Source organism: Telopea speciosissima, chromosome 6 (genome assembly GCF_018873765.1).
Source record: "Telopea speciosissima isolate NSW1024214 ecotype Mountain lineage chromosome 6, Tspe_v1, whole genome shotgun sequence".
NCBI lineage: Eukaryota > Viridiplantae > Streptophyta > Magnoliopsida > Proteales > Proteaceae > Telopea > Telopea speciosissima.
Window position 1 is genome coordinate 32,554,235 of NC_057921.1, and position 20,617 is coordinate 32,574,851.

The window sequence follows — 20,617 nt, forward strand, 5'->3', positions numbered from 1 at the left end:
GGGGAGATAACATCATAGGAAACAAACTGGGCAATAGGATTAGTGCAAGCTCTAAATCAGAAGGAAGATCACCTGACTGAGGAGGATGGAGCTCAGGATGTGGCTCCAAAGAGGGCTCTTAGCAGGTCTTCTTCCCTTTACTCTTCAAGCATTCACCTTTTTTGTACTGAATGTGGTAATCTTTCCCATTACCAAAACCACTTTCAACAACAGCCCCATGATCACTAACATCAATAACAACCCCTTCTTAGGTTTCCCAATATCAAACAGAAATGGGAAAGTAGGCAAAGGTAGGAGGAAAGGGATATCAACATCCTCTTCATTCCAACTATTCTCCCCCTGAAGAGGATGCTGATGAGGAGTGAAAAAGGGTATAGACTCAAAGAAGGTGACATCTTTGGAGAGAAAGCGCCTTCGGGAAGCGGGATGATAGCACTTATACCCTTTGGTAGAAGAAGAATAACCAAGGAAAAGGCATTTAAGGGCCTGGGATCAAGCTTAGTCCTAGCTAATTTATTGACCTGGACATAGCAGACACACCCAAATACCTTGGAAGGAAGAGGAAAGGCAGATGTCTGAGAAAGAAGAGTTCCCAGAGGGGACTCGGAGCCAAGAAGCAGAGTTGGCATCCTATTGATAAGAATGGCAGCAATAAGGAGAGGATCAACCAAAAAAATCTTGGGAACATGCATGCCAAAAAGAAGACTCCAAGTGACCTCCAACAGATGGCGGTTTTTTCGTTTAGACACTCCATTCTGTTGAGGTGTATCAACTCATGCAATTTGGTGGATAATACCATTATCAATAAAAAGCCGTTGGAGCCCCCTATACATGTACTCCCCCCCCCCTTTATCTGAATGAACTATCTGGATGCGGGTACCAAATTGAGTAAAAATTAACTGATAGAAATTCTTGAAACCATCATAAACATCACTCTTTTGTTTCATTAAAAAGGTCCAAGTGGTTCGAGTATAGTCATCAACAAATGAAACAAAATAACGGTATCCAGATAAAAAGGTAGTGGGAGCGGGTTCCCAAACATCAGAATGCACAATATGAAAAGGAACAGTGGATCTATTAACATGATAGGAATAAGAGGTGCGACAATATTTAGCAAAAATACATGGTTCACACTGAAAAACATGAGAAGAAGAAAAAGAAGTAAACAAGTGAGGCAATTGTTTCCTCATAACAATAAAAGATGGGTGGCCTGAATGTTGATGCCAAAGCATCATAGAATCCATAGTACTCCTGTCAGCCTGGCCACAAACATAGGACTGAGCAACAGGCAAAACATGCAAAATAGGTGACTGGGGCTCAAGAAGGTAGAGTCCTTTCTCCTCACGTCCACTGCCAATAACCATCTTCGTCACCAAATCCTGGAAGAGACAATGAGAAGGAAAGAAAGTGACACAACAGTTCAAGGACTTGGTTAAATGACTAACAGATAACAGGTTAGTGGCAAAATTGGGAACATGAAGGACGAAATCAAGAGAAAGGGAAGAAGTGTCTCGAACAGTGCCCTTACTAAAGATAGAGAAAAGAGAACCATCGGTACCTCTAACCTTATCTTTACCGGAGCAAATAGAATAAGAGTCATAACACTGAGACATACCAATCATAATGATCTGTGGCACCAGAGTCAACGACCCAAGTAGGAGCAGTGGAGGGGGCAGATGTAGAGGCCTGCAAGGCTGAGGCTGAATCTGACGTTGCAGGAGCAATAGAAGAATGGCCAAGTCAGGACATCACCCGTCGTAGTGCTGCAATATCCTCTCTAGAGAGAGAATCAGGATCAGTCTGTGATCCAGGTGACTCAGTATCAGCTGTCACAGAGTGGGCTCTAACTCCCCCTGTCCTACCACCCCGGGTACCAGATGATCCACCACCCACACTAGGAGGCTGCCCATGAAGGGCCCAATACCTGTCTTTAGTGTGTCCTAGCTTTCCACAATGATCACATTTGAATCTGTCTCGGTGATCTCCACGGTTTGGCCCTTGGCCTCTTCCGCCACCTCTCCAGTCTCGGTGGGAACTAGAAACAAGAGCAGATCTCTCCAATGAGGGTGCAGTGTCCATGGATCCTCATCTAGTTTCCTCACTTTGCAAGTAGCTACACACTTCATCCAGTGATTGAAGGAGGTATCTCCCTAGGATCTGCAAGCTAAGAGGCTCATACTCTGGGTTAAAACCACCAAGTAGAATAAGAATCCTTTCTTTTTCTTGTTTTCTGTAGACCTTGGCCTCATCTTCAGAATTGGACAGCTGGAGATTGCCGTAGTGATCATATTCCTCCCACAAGCTAATAACAGTTTTATAGTAGTTAGATATGCTTCAATCAACTTGTTTCATATGGATGAGTTTTTGGAGGATTTGATACACCTTTGCTGAATCACCAACCCTATCAAAACTTTGGAGGCACTGTCCCAAAAATCCTTCGTAGTTTCTTTACTCATAAATCTCCTTCCTATCTCAGGCTTCATGGAGAATATCAGCCAAGTCATAACAGTGGAGTTCTCAGTCTCCCACATTAGATAGTTTGGCTCAGTAGAAGCGGGCGCCTTGATGGAGTTTGTAATATCCCCAACTTTCCCTCTGCGTATCATGGCGTCGCCCCGGGGAGGCTGCATGGACCTCGCATGCCTTGATTTCTTCTTCCGACTCTCTTTCCTCTTGATTTCTTCTTCTGCTTGATTTCTTCTTCCTCTTCGATTTCTTCTTTCCTCTTCAATTTCTTTCGATTTCTTCTGATTTCTTCTCCTCTTCTTTCCTCTTGATTTCTTCGATTTCTTCTTTCCTCTGATTTCTTCTTCGATTTCTGAATTTTCTTCTTAAAACTTGAGAAACAATAGAGAAAAAATAAAACATGGCTTGAGTATACATCTATTAACACATTAAAAATAGAGAAAATAAAAAATAAAACATGGTCGACATGCTCGCCATGGCAACGCCATGGCGGGCGACATGTCGATATATCGACGTGACACCCCTCCACCGACTTGGATCGCCGTGACGCCGTGACAACTATGGTAGCGACAACTTCACCGATTGAGACCAATCCAAGTAATTGGTACCGTCCAGTTTCACAATAGAAAGTTGGGTATTGGGGTTATCAAAGAAGGTCATGGTGGGGAGAGTACCACTTGAGTTGCCACTAGTAGCTCCCAACAGTCCACTAACATCAGAATCAGTCCCAGATATGGTGGACAAAGTACCAAAAACTCAAAAAGAACTCAATATAGTCTTGCACAAGTGGGGAGCAACCTCAACCCAACCCAAAGGAGAAAAAAAACAGAGGCAGGCAGCAAATCAGCAAGTAAATGAGCAGTAATTTCTTAGAGAAAACTAAGTCAAAGAGCACCTTCTACAACTTAGCTTCATTCCATAACACTAACAATACTTCAGGCCATTAACCTCTTCAAACAACAGCAGTATTCAATACATTACAAAGCTGCAAATGAAGGAACAAGGGAGCAAACCAGAAGCTGGCGGTACTAGGGAGGATGCACAGAAATGAGTTGCAGGCTTCAACCCTTCGACATCAACAACCGAGACCTTGGGGGCTTGAAAGAGGCCCCTGAGCGATTCTAACAGTGCTGGTCCCACTCCAAATGGTGATGGGATGAAGGAGAATTGAAGAGAACAAGGTGAAGCTTCAATGAACTTCAATCTTCAACAAATCCCAGAAAAACTGTTCCATTAAGGCTTAGTTTAGAAGATAAACCTCCAATAAATCTTCTATGTAAAGTATCTCACATTGTATAGCCTCTAGTGGAACCCTTTATCTTTCTAGGGTTCCAAAGAGAGGTGTAGAAAAGGAAGATGAGCTTGGTCGACTCTCAAACCAGCTCTGATACCAAGTTACAAATAAGATATGAACTGATTAGGAGATGTGAGGGTTTGGAAAAGAGGAAGAAGAAGAAGAAGAGAAGGAGAAGAGAGGAGAGAGAAATCGTGAGTTAGGGAGAAAAGTCTCCTAACTCCTATTTACTTTACTAATAATTCTTTAGGAATTACAAGGGCCTCCCTAGGGAGGTAAAAGATAAAAAGAAAATAGAAAGGTAAAACTACAACTCTATGACTTAAAATAGAAACATAGACAAATATACCCCTAACACATAAACTCTAACATCCACAAGATACCTGCATTAAATAAGAATGGAAAGCAAATATACTCTTTGCTGCTTTTATCCAGTATCAGCAAAACAAGTCAAGTGATCTGGCCTAGAGCCTTATGAACTAAAGTTCACAGTAATTCTGATGCACCCATAGAATTATGTAGGGGATGTGGACTATCTTGTAGTTTTTGCAATCTTATTTTATTTTAGGGAAGTTAGATATATTATTGCAACTAGGAGATTGGATTTGATTTTAGTTTTATTTCAGTTTTAGAGTTTGGTTAGGAAATTTTATTTCTTTATTTCTTTAAAGGGAGAGGGATAGGTACACTGCCCATGTGCGGTAAGCTAGCGGGCAGCACAAATGGGGGCGTGGGACAGGACATCATACAGGAGGGGCAAGGAAGTCAGTTCAAGAGGGGAAGAGAGAGATAGACACAGTGGACGTTAGCTTTTGGTATGCAGTAGGTGTGGCCAGCCTTTTCCCTTCTTTATTTATGTAAGCAACCTTTATGCAAAGATAGACTGGAATATTGAATGAAATTTTGAGTGTGGGTTACCTCTCATGTTTGTGTAGCTGTTGTTTTCTCTTCTTTCTCTCTTTCCTCCTTAACCTTCTCAAGTTTGATTCCTCCTTTTCTCCTTCTGTTTCTCTTCTCCTATTTTTCCTCGTCCATGTTCTTACCGACATTCTGCCTGTTCCCTGCTACTATCGAACTTACTGGGGTTGGTGGAGAATTGATTGTTCTCACTCATCCTTCCTCCTTTCTTCCCGAAACTTGGGGTGTGAGGTTCTCCTTCCCTAGGGAATCAAAACCCTAAAGTATTGGCCCCTGCAACATTCTCTCTCTCTCTCTCTTACCGCCAAGTACTGTTTCAGTGGTCAAATAACCTGCTTTCAATTGGAGGGTTTGGGCATCCATTGGATGGGTTCAAGAGGGCTGGTAGTGGGGATTTTGCTCCTGAAAACACAAGTCGAACAGGGTTTAATCGAGTGAGGTATTTAATCGAAACCAAATCTGGTCTTCGTCTTCCTCCTCTTTGTCGAGAGGTTAAAGACAACCCCCCCCCCCCTTTTTATATAATTAATCCTATTATTTATAATCGAAACTAAGCCCTTCTAATCTTTAGTTTATTTCATCCATTACCTTTTATTGTTAGTTCCAGAAAGTCCTACACTTGAATGTAGTAATTCCAATTTAGTCCTTTTCATTTGTTACCATACGTATTAGGTTCCTGAAATTGCAGAACTGCCACTGATCATATTATTTGAGTATCTTTTACTCGGGTGGACCCATAGCGACCTGTAGGTCAGGGTTATTAAACCCGGTATTGCATCAATTGGTATAAAAGCGGAATTTCTTGCAGTGAAACCATTATACGACTCTCTCACATCACCAACCATGAGCTCTACAAGTTGTACAAGGAATTACATGAGAACCAGAAGAGAAGTGAAGCAAAATATGACAAATTCATAGAAGAAACTCAAAGCACTCTCGCTGAGATTCTTGCCTTTATGAAGAGAACTGAAAAAGCGAGGTGAAGCAGGACCGTCTACACCAACTCCTCAGTTTGGTACTTCATGGATTCCGGACGTGCCTCCGAGGCAGCAACCCAAGCAAGATATTCCCTAGAACATCACACGAAAGTTCTCAAGCATCATGGTTGAGGTTCTTGAGTTTGAGGGCAAGAAAGGAGCCGGGGATTTCCTTGATTGTTGGACCAAAGTCAAAAGGATTTTCGCCTACAAATCCTTTCCAGAAGATAAGAAGTACGAGCTCATCCTCACCAAGTTTACTACTTATGTTTACTCATGGTGGGATGACATGCTACAGTCGAGGCTCATCAGGCGACTTGGATCTGCCACTAATTGGGAGGCTATGAAGCAAATACTGAAAAATAAATCCTCCCAATTACTAGTAAATACTCTTCCAAAAGGCTGGTGCAGTCGTACAAGTTGACCTACAGTTTGAGCCGCTTCACTATCAAGTGTGTTACCTAGTCAGCCCCTTAGCGCATTGTGACGTTCAAGGTTTAAAGTATCGGTATTGGGTATTGTATCAGAAGGGTGATTTTAAGAGACGTATCATATCGTATCGTATCGGAGATACATATCGTACACTACAAATACGCACGAAAATGATCAAGATACAAATGAAAATACACTTTTGGAGCAAAAAAGTGTATTTCCATGTGTATCTTGACCATTTTTCTGAAAGCCTACTTTTTTCTATGAAATCTCCTTCAATCTCTGATCTCAGCTTGTTGGATGATGTTGTAGCACTTCTTGATTCGTTTTTTTAGTGTAGATTAGAAGCCCCAACTCCAAAAGTGTGAAAAAACTTGATTAAATGGAAGATTTTAGACTCTCTGTTGAGAGTTTCTGATGTAGATCAAAATATGAAGAAGAAGAGGCCAAAACATTGTTCACGTTACTGTTCACGTGAACAATGTCACAGCCCCTTATTTGGCTTGGTCAGAGTATTACTAGAAGATTGTGGGGGCAGAATAGTCTTTTATTTATAATCGTTTTTTTGGGCCTACGTATTTAAAGGCTACTTGCTAGAATCGATGGAGCCATATTGAGAGGTGGCCAGGTGGGGACCACTAATAAAGAGAATCGGCAGCAATATTTGATCACTTAAAAAGAGAGGTCCACAAGGAGATTTGAAGACTTTAGAAGATTCAATTTAGTTTCTATTCTTACGCAAAATTTAGTTTCTAATTATGTTAAGTTTCTATTTCTTTTGTTACTTGAGGTGCAAGTTCTGTCCTCTTTATATTGCAAGGCTGTTTATGCCTCTCCCGAGAATTTTTATAGTGAATGAGGATTGCTTTTAGCAAATTAATGTTTCCTTTCTCAAGTGATGACTGTGACTTGAAGGGTTGAGACACCTGGCTGAGAGACCTGAAGCATCTTTATCCCTCGTTTCTCCTATCTTCTTCCTTTTTCCTCCTACCCTGCTCAAGCTCTGTTGGTGACTGCTGCTGTGAGTCTTCAACTGCTGCTGCCTGTGATTGTTGCTGCTACTGAAGATCACCATCCGAAGGTTGAAGACATCCCTCCACTTCAACTGTTGCTGATGCTGATTGATCCTTCGAATGAAGCTGTTGCTGTACCCCTGCAGAACCATGGTATAAAATCTCGCGAAATATCGGCGATATATCGCGATATTTCGTGAATCTCGACATGACCGAGATACGAAACAAGGTCGAAATAAAAAAGTACAATAACTCGTCGATATATCGAGATATTTCGACGATATATCGTGGAACTCACGATATATCGCGAGATATCACGATATATCGCGAGATATTGTAAAGTGACAATAGTGTCACATTCAAAATCCTTATAAATTTCATATTTCGCAGCTCTTGGTCGATATTTCGACCGAGAGCTGCTGAAAATGAAATTTTCTCTCTTCTTCCTCCCTTCCAAGCCTCATTGAAGCTCCTTGTCGCCGGGAAGACGTCGGAGGGTCATCTAAGCTCATCATCCAAGCCTATTTTCATTATTTAAGGTAAATTATATTTCTCTAAAACTATTTTTTTTTAAAAAAACTTTGTACAAATGTTGTTGGATGTTGATGATATTAATATATGTTAGACACCGGAGGCCGATCTACAGCCTCACGGTGTCGAAATTTTTTTTCCCATATGTATTTTTTTTTTTTTTTTTTCTGGTTTTAAAAAATTCATTTTCCTACAACTAAAATAGGAAATAATTAGGGGTAATATGACTTAGATGGTAATGAATTAAATATATGTTAGACACCAATGGCCGATCTACGGCTTCACAGTGTCGGATTTATTTTTCTGCTCTTAAATAATTCTTTTAATTTTCGAAAATTAAGAAAAATATATAAAAAATTAAAAAAACAGAAATAAATAAGGAAAAATATGAGTTTTAAGTTTAAAAAATAATGAAAAAATATGAAAGTTATTTCTATATGTTTTGAGATGCATTACATGTATATTATGTTTACTAATTCATAGTTTTGTTGTGTTAGGTCAATACTTATATTAACATTATATATAAAAAATTGGTTTTAATTTTGTGAAAAATATAAGGGTTAGGGGAAAAATATTAAATAACTATACAAGTGTATTAGTAATCTAAAAGTGTCAATTGAAGTGCATCTACATTAAGTTTTTTAATTATTTGTGTTACTTACATTGCAGTAAACAAGTATCATTATGGCGGATCGTGATAGACAACGTGCGAGGGGCAAGCAAAAGGTGGGGAAAGTAGTCAACAAAGGGGCGGACGGAACAAAGAGAACAGAGGGAACAAGAGAGACCAACCAGCCAAGATAGGGGTGACATTGCATGGTTACATGGTACTCCCATTGATGGGGATAAGAGAAAATCTATATGTAATTATTGTCACATGCAATTTATGGGAGGTGGGTCCAAGAGACTTAAACAACATCTCGATCGGAGGATCTAAAGATGTTGTAGGTTGTCATATGGTCCCTACATCAAGTAGCCAGGAGATTGGTGATAGTTTGAGGGGAAGAAAGAAGAGGAAGGCGACAAGCAAAGGATAAGAGAACAACTTGAGGATACGGTGAGGAGTTCGATGGGAGGAGGAAGACGATACAATGATGATGATGACTCCTCCTCCTCCTCTGATGATGACATTGCAGTACCTGATGACATACAAACAGCAGAGGAGGCTAGGGATTTTAGGCGGACTGTTTCAAGGAGTAGAGGAAGTTTTCAAGATGATCGCAGAGACAAAGAGTAGGGGGTAGTGGAGGAGCGTTCGGAGGTCCTAAAACTTTGAATCCTTTTAAAAGATCACAAAGTGTGAGGGCAACCCCAACACCTCTACCAGATTCAGTACCACCATCAACATCCGATCCTAAATTGCATAAGAAGAAAGGAAGCACAACCCGTAATCAAAGGAGCATGGAAGGGGATGAAGGGATTGGTTAAAGAATCAATAGCTAAGTGGATGCTATACCATACCATCCCAGCAAACACTGCACAAGGCCCCCATTATGATACCATGATAGATACCATTGCAGAGGCTGGCCCAGGATTCAAGGGCCCCACCCCATATGAGGTAATGAATGTTTATCTACCTCAACAAAAGAGTGAGATTGATGAGTACATTAGTGAGATGAAGAATATGTGGGAGACATATGGGGTGACTATAATGGCAGATGGATGGACTGGGCCTACAAGAAAGTCCATCATCAATTTCATGATTTATTGTGATGGGAGGACAGTGTTCCTCAAATCTGTGGATGCATCCAAAGAGATAAAGGATGCAAAATATATTTACAGATTGTTAAAGGAAGTAGTGGAAAAAGATGTGGGTATTGAGAATGTTGTCCAGATTGTAACGGACAATGGAAGTAACTTCAAGCTGGCCGGTGAGAAGATGATGAACAATAATAAGTACCGGCTCTTCTGGACTCCTTGTGCAGCCCATTGCATTGACTTAATGCTAAAAGATATGGGAAAGTTAAAGTTGGTGAAGACTGCGGGTTGAAAGTGCAAGACAAGTCACCAACTTTGTACACAACCACTCCTATGCACTCAATCTATCGAGGGGAAAATGTGGGGGTGACTTGGTTAGGCCTGGCATCACAAGATTTGCCACCAACTACATTGCCCTCAAAAGCATTGAGACAAAGAAGGCCGGGCTGAGAAGCATGTTTGCTTCTGAGGAGTGGTTTCAATGGAAGGGTTCCAAGACTGCAAATGGGAGGGAAGCACAAACAACGATGTCATCTGAGGACTTCTGGACCAAACTAAGCAAAGTGGTGAAAGTTTTAGAGCCAGAATTCAAGTTCTACATGTTGTCGACTCCGCTCAAGGGCCCAACCATGCCAGTCCTATATGCCGCAATAGACTTGATGAAAGATAGTGTCTATAGTGTGGGTCCTCGCAGTAGCAAACACTTCTTAGATATCATAAATGCTCGCTGGGAGAATCAACTTATGCATCCACTGCATAAGGCTGGTGAGTAAATTTGTTTTATGTTTACTAATTCATAGTATTATTATTTACTAATTACCTATGCATTTGACAATACCTCTATTCTATATGTCATATTTCAGCATACTACTTCAACCCTAAGTATCAATATAACAATAGGCTTGGGTTGGAAACTCAACTTATTGATGCTTTGTGAAACAAGTAGTGAAGAAGTTGGAGCCGGATGGTGCACTACAAGCAATTTGCAACAATGAAGTGAGTTCATTTGGAAACTCAACTTATTGATGCTTTCAAATAAGTAGTGAAGAAGTACTTACTAATTTTCCACATGGGTATAGATCAAGGTATTTAGGGATGCATGGGAAGTTTTGGAACCGAGGCTGCGATACAAGGCGAGCACGTGGTGATGCCTGGTAATTCTTTTAAGTTTTAAATTACATATGTATTGAAATTTGAAAGTTGAAAGTTGAAACAACATTTGACACATGTCTTTTTTGTTGTAAACTTAAAATGCATTGAATGGTGGGTGTTGTATGGGGAATCGGCTGAAAACTTAAGAAGAATAGCAATTAAAGTCCTCGCCCAAACATGTTCTCGCATCCGGTGTGAGAGGAACCGGAGTACCTTTGCACTCATCCACTCCAAGAGGCGCAATGCATTGGGGTCTCAACGCTTATCCGACATGGTGTATGTGCACTACAACTGAGGCTGAATCGCAACACATACGCATGGGACATGAGGGACAGAGGGGCACCATTGATCTAGCCGACATCTTTCAAGTTGACTCGAGACGATGAGGACCCTATTGTGGATTGGGTGAGGGATAGAGGTGAGCCAGTCTTGGATGAGGAGGGGAGGTAGGCCCGACCCCATGATAGCTTCCGAGATTGGTGCCGATGTGGACGAGTATATGGCCGACGAGGGTCGGATACATGCAAGGGAAGCCTCACCCATACCATTCCGTACCACCTGGTGGCAATGTTGCGATGATGAAGACTGGTCTAAGTCCTCAAATGATGATGATGGTGATGATGGTGATCTTGGTGGTGGTGATGGTGATCTTGGTGGTGGTGATGTTGGTGGTGGTGATCTTGGTGAAGAATATGACGGCATGCGAGAGCGTTATGTGGTAGGCCAGGAGGCCCGGATTCGGCACTGTAGACCCACTCCGATTCACCTGGAGAGACACACAGTTGATCATGCCACACAAGATACGGACCACGGAGCACGTGCCCCCCGCACCCCCCCCCTCGAGAGACCCCTACATACATACAACAGAAGCGTAGGGTCGTCGAAAACACAGCTTGCAACTCGATCACATGGACATTGATAACCTATCTAGCTCTTGGTGGTTTGAGTATGGGTGATAGGGAGGGAGGACCGACTGGACATTGGCGTGCCCCATCTTTTGACGCACATGCCACTCCATTGGCATCGGATTATGGTGCATCACAACCTTACGGTGGATATGGATATGGATCATCATCATATGGGCGATTTAGTGGGGTAGGGGACTATGACTACCGCCCCCAGTCCCGAGGACATATCTGGATCATCTTTTGTAGATAACATCTTTGCATACCCTAGCGGACCTAGATACCAACCTCACCACCATACATGCAGCCAATGCCATCGCTCTGCGGCGGCGCCAACATCATATCACGTGGATCATCTTCTTCACGATGGATCGATTGGTAACCCTAGTTTATATCCTAGGATAGGTTACCTACAGATCGTTGATGATTCCATTTACGTGACACTTGTGGATGACTACACTCGTTTCTTCTCCGATTCTATACCGTGGTCCACATATGTCATTCAAACAGAGCAATGGACGTCGACTCCGGCGAGGCATGAGTGGGATTGATCCAGGGAGGCACAAGAACTACTATTAGCATTTAGCACTTGTAATTTGTAACTTAAGTTGTGATTTCATTAATCTATGTGTATTTAACTATTTATACATTAAGGCCGGCGACCGTATGTCAATCAAGGGTGCAAGCCCAAAACACCAATTTGAATTCACATTTTTACAATTTTATGGTTTAAATGTGTTTATTAAGCTTAAATAAGGCTGTCCATGAAGTTTCAGGCCTAAATATGGCCAAATACCCCCCGAGATGGACCCCCGAAATATTGCAGAAAAAATGCAATATTTCGGGAATATTTCGCGATATCTCGGATATTTCGGATATCTCGGTAGGCCCGAGATACCAATATTTCGGATTTCCTTGATTGTTGGACCAAAGTCAAAAGGATTTTCGCCTACAAATCCTTTCCAGAAGATAAGAAGTACGAGCTCATCCTCACCAAGTTTACTACTTATGTTTACTCATGGTGGGATGACATGCTACAGTCGAGGCTCATCAGGCGACTTGGATCTGCCACTAATTGGGAGGCTATGAAGCAAATACTGAAAAATAAATCCTCCCAATTACTAGTAAATACTCTTCCAAAAGGCTGGTGCAGTCGTACAAGTTGACCTACAGTTTGAGCCGCTTCACTATCAAGTGTGTTACCTAGTCAGCCCCTTAGCGCATTGTGACGTTCAAGGTTTAAAGTATCGGTATTGGGTATTGTATCAGAAGGGTGATTTTAAGAGACGTATCATATCGTATCGTATCGGAGATACATATCGTACACTACAAATACGCACGAAAATGATCAAGATACAAATGAAAATACACTTTTGGAGCAAAAAAGTGTATTTCCATGTGTATCTTGACCATTTTTCTGAAAGCCTACTTTTTTCTATGAAATCTCCTTCAATCTCTGATCTCAGCTTGTTGGATGATGTTGTAGCACTTCTTGATTCGTTTTTTTAGTGTAGATTAGAAGCCCCAACTCCAAAAGTGTGAAAAAACTTGATTAAATGGAAGATTTTAGACTCTCTGTTGAGAGTTTCTGATGTAGATCAAAATATGAAGAAGAAGAGGCCAAAACATTGTTCACGTTACTGTTCACGTGAACAATGTCACAGCCCCTTATTTGGCTTGGTGAGAGTATTACTAGAAGATTGTGGGGGCAGAATAGTCTTTTATTTATTAGTGATTCAAGTCTTTAAGTGAGGGGTATAATCGTCTTTTTGGGCCTACGTATTTAAAGGCTACTTGCTAGAATCGATGGAGCCATATTGAGAGGTGGCCAGGTGGGGACCACTAATAAAGAGAATCGGCAGCAATATTTGATCACTTAAAAAGAGAGGTCCACAAGGAGATTTGAAGACTTTAGAAGATTCAATTTAGTTTCTATTCTTACGCAAAATTTAGTTTCTAATTATGTTAAGTTTCTATTTCTTTTGTTACTTGAGGTGCAAGTTCTGTCCTCTTTATATTGCAAGGCTGTTTATGCCTCTCCCGAGAATTTTTATAGTGAATGAGGATTGCTTTTAGCAAATTAATGTTTCCTTTCTCAAGTGATGACTGTGACTTGAAGGGTTGAGACACCTGGCTGAGAGACCCGAAGCATCTTTATCCCTCGTTTCTCCTATCTTCTTCCTTTTTCCTCCTACCCTGCTCAAGCTCTGTTGGTGACTGCTGCTGTGAGTCTTCAACTGCTGCTGCCTGTGATTGTTGCTGCTACTGAAGATCACCATCCGAAGGTTGAAGACATCCCTCCACTTCAACTGTTGCTGATGCTGATTGATCCTTCGAATGAAGCTGTTGCTGTACCCCTGCAGAACCCCTTTGGCTGCAAGTTTCTAATTTCATAACTCCCCATTCCATCAACAAACCCTGCTGGGTTTTGACACCCAACATCCCCCTTCCATTCCCTCCACTTGATTTCCTATTTCACCCCATTCCACAGGCTGAAACCTTCAATTTTCATTAACTTTGTATTTTCATTCTACCCCCATAACTTCACTTCTACCCATCAGAACTTCACCAAACTTGCAGCAGAGCCCTCTCTCCATAGATCCTACACTCAATCCAAGTTAGAGCCCAAACTGGTGCCTAGTTTGGCCTGCAGAGAATCAGTTTCTATTTTGGGAGTTGCTGTCATATCTTCCAGCTCAACCTTCAGTATCAATTGAAACTTTCAGCAGTGTTTCTACCCTAGACAAGCATCATTCGATCCAAAGCTGGGAAAATTCTTTTGGCTGGTTTGGTCGACACAAACTTTCTAATTCTGCCTCTTGTTTCTATTTTGGATTTGTGGGTTTTTCTTGGGACTAAATTAACCTAATTTGGTCTTACATTAGTTTCCCTTCTTTTTTCTTCGAGAATGTGTGTTGTATCGAATCTATCACTCAAAATGACTTTTTCATGGTTTGTATCGATGGCATCGGTATGTATCGAGCCATATCGGCCAATACATACCGATACGTATTAAAGCATCCACAGAACCATTTACAGGACTTATCGATGGTATCAATATGTATCGGTTGTATCATATCATATCGTATCAGCCCATATTCGGCGATACACTATGATAACCATCCGAGAAAGTCCATTTTTTTTAAAGAAAAAAAAAGAGACATATCAGTATGTATCGTATCGGCACCGACCGATACCGATATGATACGTACTGATACTTCAAACCCTGGTGACGTTCTCTTAAGGCGACCTTGACAACAAAAGACTGGTATTCTCTACGATGGTGCACGGAACACCATCATGGTGAAACAGGGAGAGCGTTCATTTTTTATGTTGCCTCATGCATTGACAGACATGCCTCTCAACAATAGTTCTCTCTCCTCCTAGTATGCACCAATCTACTCACCTTATTAATAGAGTTGCAGTTTGGCCATCTTCCCCGAGATATGTGCCACCCCAGCTTCGAGATAATTACAAGGGCATCTTGGGTCCGCATCCTAACTCGAGGGAGTCGAGTTTAAGAAGCGGGAGAGCTGATGCAGTTACCCGTAGGATCATGTAAGGGATTTAGATTATCTTGTAATTTTTGCAATCTTATTTTATTTTGGGGAAGTTGGATACATTAGTAGCAACTAGGAGATAGCATTTGATTTTACTTCTATTTCAGTTTTCAAGTTTGTTTTGAACAAGGTTCGAGGTCTCGGTTTTGAGCCTGGTTTCGGTCAGGCTTGAAACTGAGTTGTCTCAGCTGATACCAGAGATCTCGGCCAAGTTGATGTATTTTTTGGTTTCGGTGGCCATGTGACCTATCTAGGTCCTGAAAATTGCAGGATAACCTATTTTAGGCCCTATAAACGTAATAGAACTCTAAAATTTTTTAAAAACCAACTCAAAATGGTAGTTTGACTTTTGACCTATGGTTGGTTGTATACTTGTATAAGCTGTACATATACAGTGATATGGCCTATCTCATACAATCTTTAGTACTAGAATACATAGAATTCAAGTAAAAGCCTAACTAAATCATCCAAGCATGTGAAAAGACATGAGATTACAAACCACTAATTCAATCATACATCAAACATTATTTGTTACAAAGTGTCAAAGGGTGACATAAATAGGACTATAAGAGTGAACAAATAACAATACAAGCAACAATGACAGTGAGTCGCCTAGTATTGGAACGCATGCTAGGCCTGTTTTTTAAAATATTTTATGACAGAAAAGAAAAGAAACGCCATGAAGTCATAGATCAGGAAAACATGTTCAACATATAAAATATTGAACAACAACAAACAAGTATATATCATATTTTTTTTGCAAAAAACATTTTTGGGGACTAGTGTTTTACCTTCAACTTGAAATCTCCTTCAAATGGTGCTGATGTGCAGCAAATCTCCCCCAAATGGTGTTGTTGAGTGACAAGATTACTTGTTACAGATGAGAATGTGTGAGATTTGGGGGGAATATGGAGTATTTTGGAGTTTTTCTTCAAAACCCACCGAGACTTGTCGAGATTTCGAGCAAGTCTCAACAAGATGGAGTAGTTTTATAAGGTGGTTTGTAGCAGGTTTTGGGCAAGAAGAGAAATAGTGTCGAGAATTTGGCGAGATGCCAAAATCTCGGCCGAAACTATGTATTATTTGTGTTTCACTGGTGGTTTCGACTCAGTGAGGCTTGAAACCGAGAATTGTACCGAGATCTCGCGAGACCTCGCACCATGGTTTTGGAAACTTTATTTCCTTTTTTATATATATGTGTAAGCAACCTTTACGCAAAGATAGACAAGAATATTGAATGAAATTTTGAGTGTGGATTACCTCTCACAGATGTGGAACTGTTCTCTCTTGTTTCCCTCTTTCCTTCTACCTCCTTCACGCTATTCAGGGATGGGATAACCTTCTCAGGTTTGATTCCTCCTTTTTTATTTTATTTCTCTTATCCTATTTTACCTTGTCTTTGTTCTTACCTACATTCTGCCTTTTCCCTTGCTACTATTGAATTTACTAGGTTGGTGGAGGATTGATCGTACTACCTCATCCTTCCTCCTTTCTTCCTCAAACTTGAGGGGTGAGATCTCCATCCCTAGGCGATCAAAACCCTTATCCATCCCTGCAACCTCCTATTTTGAAAGATCTAGTACTGAACAGAAACCTAGTTTCGCTCTTACCGCCATGGTACAAGGTCTTGCAAGATCTCGGTACTTTTCTCGATTTTGAGCCTCACCAAGTCGAAATCACTTACGAAACACAAAAAATACTTAATTTCGGCTGAGATTTAGCCATCTCACCGAAATCTCAGCACTATTTCTCATCTCGCCCGAAACCTGCTACAAACCACCTTATAGAAGTATCCCATCTCAATGAGACCTGTTTGAAATCTCGACAGGTCTCAGTGGTTTTGGTGGGTTTTGAAGAAAAACTCCAAAATATTCCATTTTTTTCACAAATTTCACTCATTCTCGCCTATAACAAGTAATCCTGTCACTCAGCAACACCATTTAAGGAGATTTGCTACACATCGACACCATTTGGAGGAGATTTCAAGTTGAAGGTAAAAAACTAGTCCCCAAAAATGTTTTTTGCAAAAAAAATATGATATACTTGTCAGTTGTTGTTCAATATTTTATATGTTGAACATGTTTTCCTGATCTCTGACTTCATGGAATTAGCTTTTTTTCCTATTTTTAAAATATTTAAAAAAAAGGCCCCGCACACGTTCCAATACTAGGTGACTCACTGACATTATTATTTGTTTGCTGACTTCTCTTATAATCTTATATATAAGAGTGAACAAATAATGTTTGATGTATGATTGAATTAGTGGTTTATAATCTCATGTCTTTTCACATGCTTGTATGATTTATTTAGGCTTTTTTACTTGAATTCTATGTATTCTAGTACTAAAGATTGTATGAGATAGGCCATATCACTGTATATGTACAGCATTATACAACCAACCAAAGGTCAAAAGTCAAACTACCATTTTGAGTTGGTTTTTAAAAAATTGAAGGCTTCCATTATGTTTATAGGGCCTAAAATAGGCTATCCTGCAATTTTCAGGACCTGAGGTCATATGGCCACCGAAACCAGGGGCTGGAAAAAAAATACATCAACTCGGTTTCGAGCCTGACCAAAACCAGGCTCGAAACCCAGACCTCGAACCTTGCTTACTGCCACGTACTGTTTCAGTGGTCGAATAACCTGTCTTCAATCAGTGGGTTTGGGCATCCATTGGTTTGGGTTCAAGAGGGCTGGTAGTGAGGATTCTGCTCCTGAAACCTCAGGTCAAACAGGGTTCAATCGAGTGAGGTATTTAATCAAAACCAAATCTGGTCTCCGTCTTCCTCCTCTTTGTTGAGAGAATAAAGACAGCCCACCCCCTTTCTATATTATTAATCTTATTATTTATAATTGCAGCTAAGCCCCTCTAATCTTTAGTTTATTTCATCCATTACCTTTTATTGTTAGTTCCAGAATGCCCTCCACATCAATGTAGTAATTCCACTTTGGTCCTTTTTCATTTGTCACCTTATATACTAGGTGTTGAACTGTTCCTGAAATTACAGAACAGCGACTGATCATATTGAGTTTCTTTTGCTCGGGTGGGCCCATAGCGACCTGTAATCAGCATTATTGAACCTGATATCACATCAAATTCTGTATGTAATGGATCTTACATACATGATGAGTATATAGGAAACAAGAATATATTCTCTCAGGCAAGCAAAATGAATTTTAGTTTTGAAGAAATCTCACCATAAAAAGTAGCATGACATTCTTCAAGTAAAATATTAGTTCCTAAAAGTGGGGAAAAGGAACTAAAATATTTGTTTGAGATACAGGAGGTAATAAACATCTAAATTTTATTTATCACTAAGGTAAAAAAAAACAATCTATACAAATCTAACAATTAAAATTGTGAAATTGGTAGAGCAAAAGGAAAACAAATGTGAATCCTCAGTTACCTGTTGGAATAGCTGAAGAACATCCATTGTGGAAAGGGACTCCTTTTTTTCTTTCATATTCTTAGCATTGTCCAGTAAATTTCCATCCAAATGAACTGGAAATAGCAAGTAAGCTTCATGATTCCAAGATCCTTCCTGTGTTCCCTGGATGCATATATTAATGAACATATTAGATCAATCAAAACATGACATAGAATAAGAAATACCCGGAACAAAACATCAAGTTAAAATAAGATTTACAGAGGCAGCCACAATGAATGATATTTGAGTGAAGTAAACATGGTTAAAAAGTACTAGCCAAATCACTACCACAGATCAGATACTTTTTTGATGCGTCACACCACCTGCACAATGAAGAATTAATAATGTGGAAGTAGACAGTTCTTTCAAAAGTTCACAAGTAGATCAGCATTCAGATATGATTTTTTCTCATTAATCTTATCCCTTTTTTCGGACGTGCATGTGTGCCTGTTCATCCACATGCACGTGTGCTTGCGTGCATGCATGTGTGTGCTTGCATATGCGGGGGTGTGTGTGTGTGTGAGAGTGAGAGAGTGAAAGAGGGAGAGAGAGAGAGAGAGAGAGAGAGAGAGTGTGTGTGTGTGTGTGTGTGTGTGTGAGAGAGAGAGAGAGAGAGAGTGTGTGTGTGTGTGTGTGCGTATGCATGTACGTGTACGTGTGTATGTGTGTGCACGTGTGTGCATGTTGTGCGTGTGCGTGTGTGTGTGGTGCCATCCCGGGCCGTGAAACCCTGTATGGGATTGCTGTGGGCCCACAAATATACTAAATAACCCAAATCAAGACTTCTGTAGCAAACTGTAAATATTTTAAGCTTTACATGAGTGGCAGAACCGTAATAATCAGAATCTCAATGATTATTTAGGAAGAAAGAATGAAGGATAAAAGGGAATTATAAATTAAAGAAGGACTAACATGGAACCAAATAAAAAAAGGGGGGGCAAGGGAGAATAAGAGAAGAGGGCAATTGGGTCAATGAACTCCAAGGGTTGTCCAACAGAAGAGAGAACTCTTCTCAAATAAAATCCTTACGAAGAGAATTTTTAGGGGTGAGTTCCTAATCCCAAGCCCTCTTGAAAGCAACCAATGACCATCCCACGCAGCAAGTAAAACAATATATGTTTTTTGTCTGAAACTGTACTTGGTGGCAATGCAGGAACCAGATTTTGGTTCTAGATTGATTTCTCCCAGCATAATGGTTTATAGGGGTTAAGATTAGGGATTAGGTCGTTTGGAAGCAGTAATTTAAACCCCAGAATCTGAAACTGAATGAACACCTGAGAAAGACTCGAATTCTCCCTTGCTGACTCGATATTAATGATAGAAAAAAAATGGATAACAGCAAGAAGGAGAAGAAAGAAAGAATAGGAGATTAACTAAGGGAGGGGGATAGAACAAAGGAAGGAAAAGAAGATTGTACATGTGATGAGGAAGGGAAGGGGAAGCAGTTGAACTCAACTAACATAATACACAAGCACTCACCAATGACCAATGTATGCAAACTCAACCAAAATTTATTCTATTCAATTCTGTATGTCGATGAGTACATGCTCACAAAAATAAAGGGAAGGAACAACGACTCCTATTGTAATACTAATAAATGGAATTGGACTTTACCTCCTACATAATCTACTCAAAGTAAAACAACAACAACAACTCAGCCTTATCCCAACTAAATGGGGTCGGCTACATGGATCCTTGCCCTCCAATCAGCTCTATTCGATGTCATACTTGATACAAGGCTTAAGCAATGTATGTCTTTCGTCACCCCACTTCTCCTAGGGTCATTTTAAGTCCACCTCTGTCTCCTTAGTTCCTTCAACCTGAAACAAATCACTCCTCCATACTGGAGCATCCAAAGGCCTCCATTGAACATGATCATGCCACCTCAAACGACTCTCACTTAGTTTATCATGAATCGGGGGCTACTCCCAACTCAGCTCTAATATGGTCATTCCTTACGTTATCCTTCCTAGTTTTTGCCACCCATCCATCTCAACATCCTCATCTCCGCTACACTCAGTTTATCTATATGATGCTTCTTAACTTTCCAACATTCCACGCCATACATCATAACCTGTCGTATGACTCTCCTATAAATTTTTATCGGAGTTGATCCCAAATCAGCTCTTTTTGCCACTCATCCATCTCAACATCCTCATCTCTGCTACACTCAGTTTATCTATACGATGCTTCTTAACTTTCAAACATTCTGTGCAATACATCATAACCAATCGTATGATCCT

General features: G+C 40.5%; 1 protein-coding gene across 1 annotated transcript in view; it reads right to left on the reverse strand.

Moving 5' to 3' along the window:
• Nucleotides 1-18,266: 18,266 nt before the first annotated feature.
• Nucleotides 18,267-20,617, reverse strand: part of LOC122664792 (serine/threonine-protein kinase 16-like) — a 28,860-nt gene continuing 26,509 nt past the window's right edge. Inside the window, exon 4 of the mRNA XM_043860771.1 lies at nt 18,267-18,497. Coding sequence (XP_043716706.1) covers nt 18,282-18,497 — 216 coding nt within the window. The 3' untranslated portion in view covers nt 18,267-18,281. The remainder of the gene's footprint in view (nt 18,498-20,617) is intronic.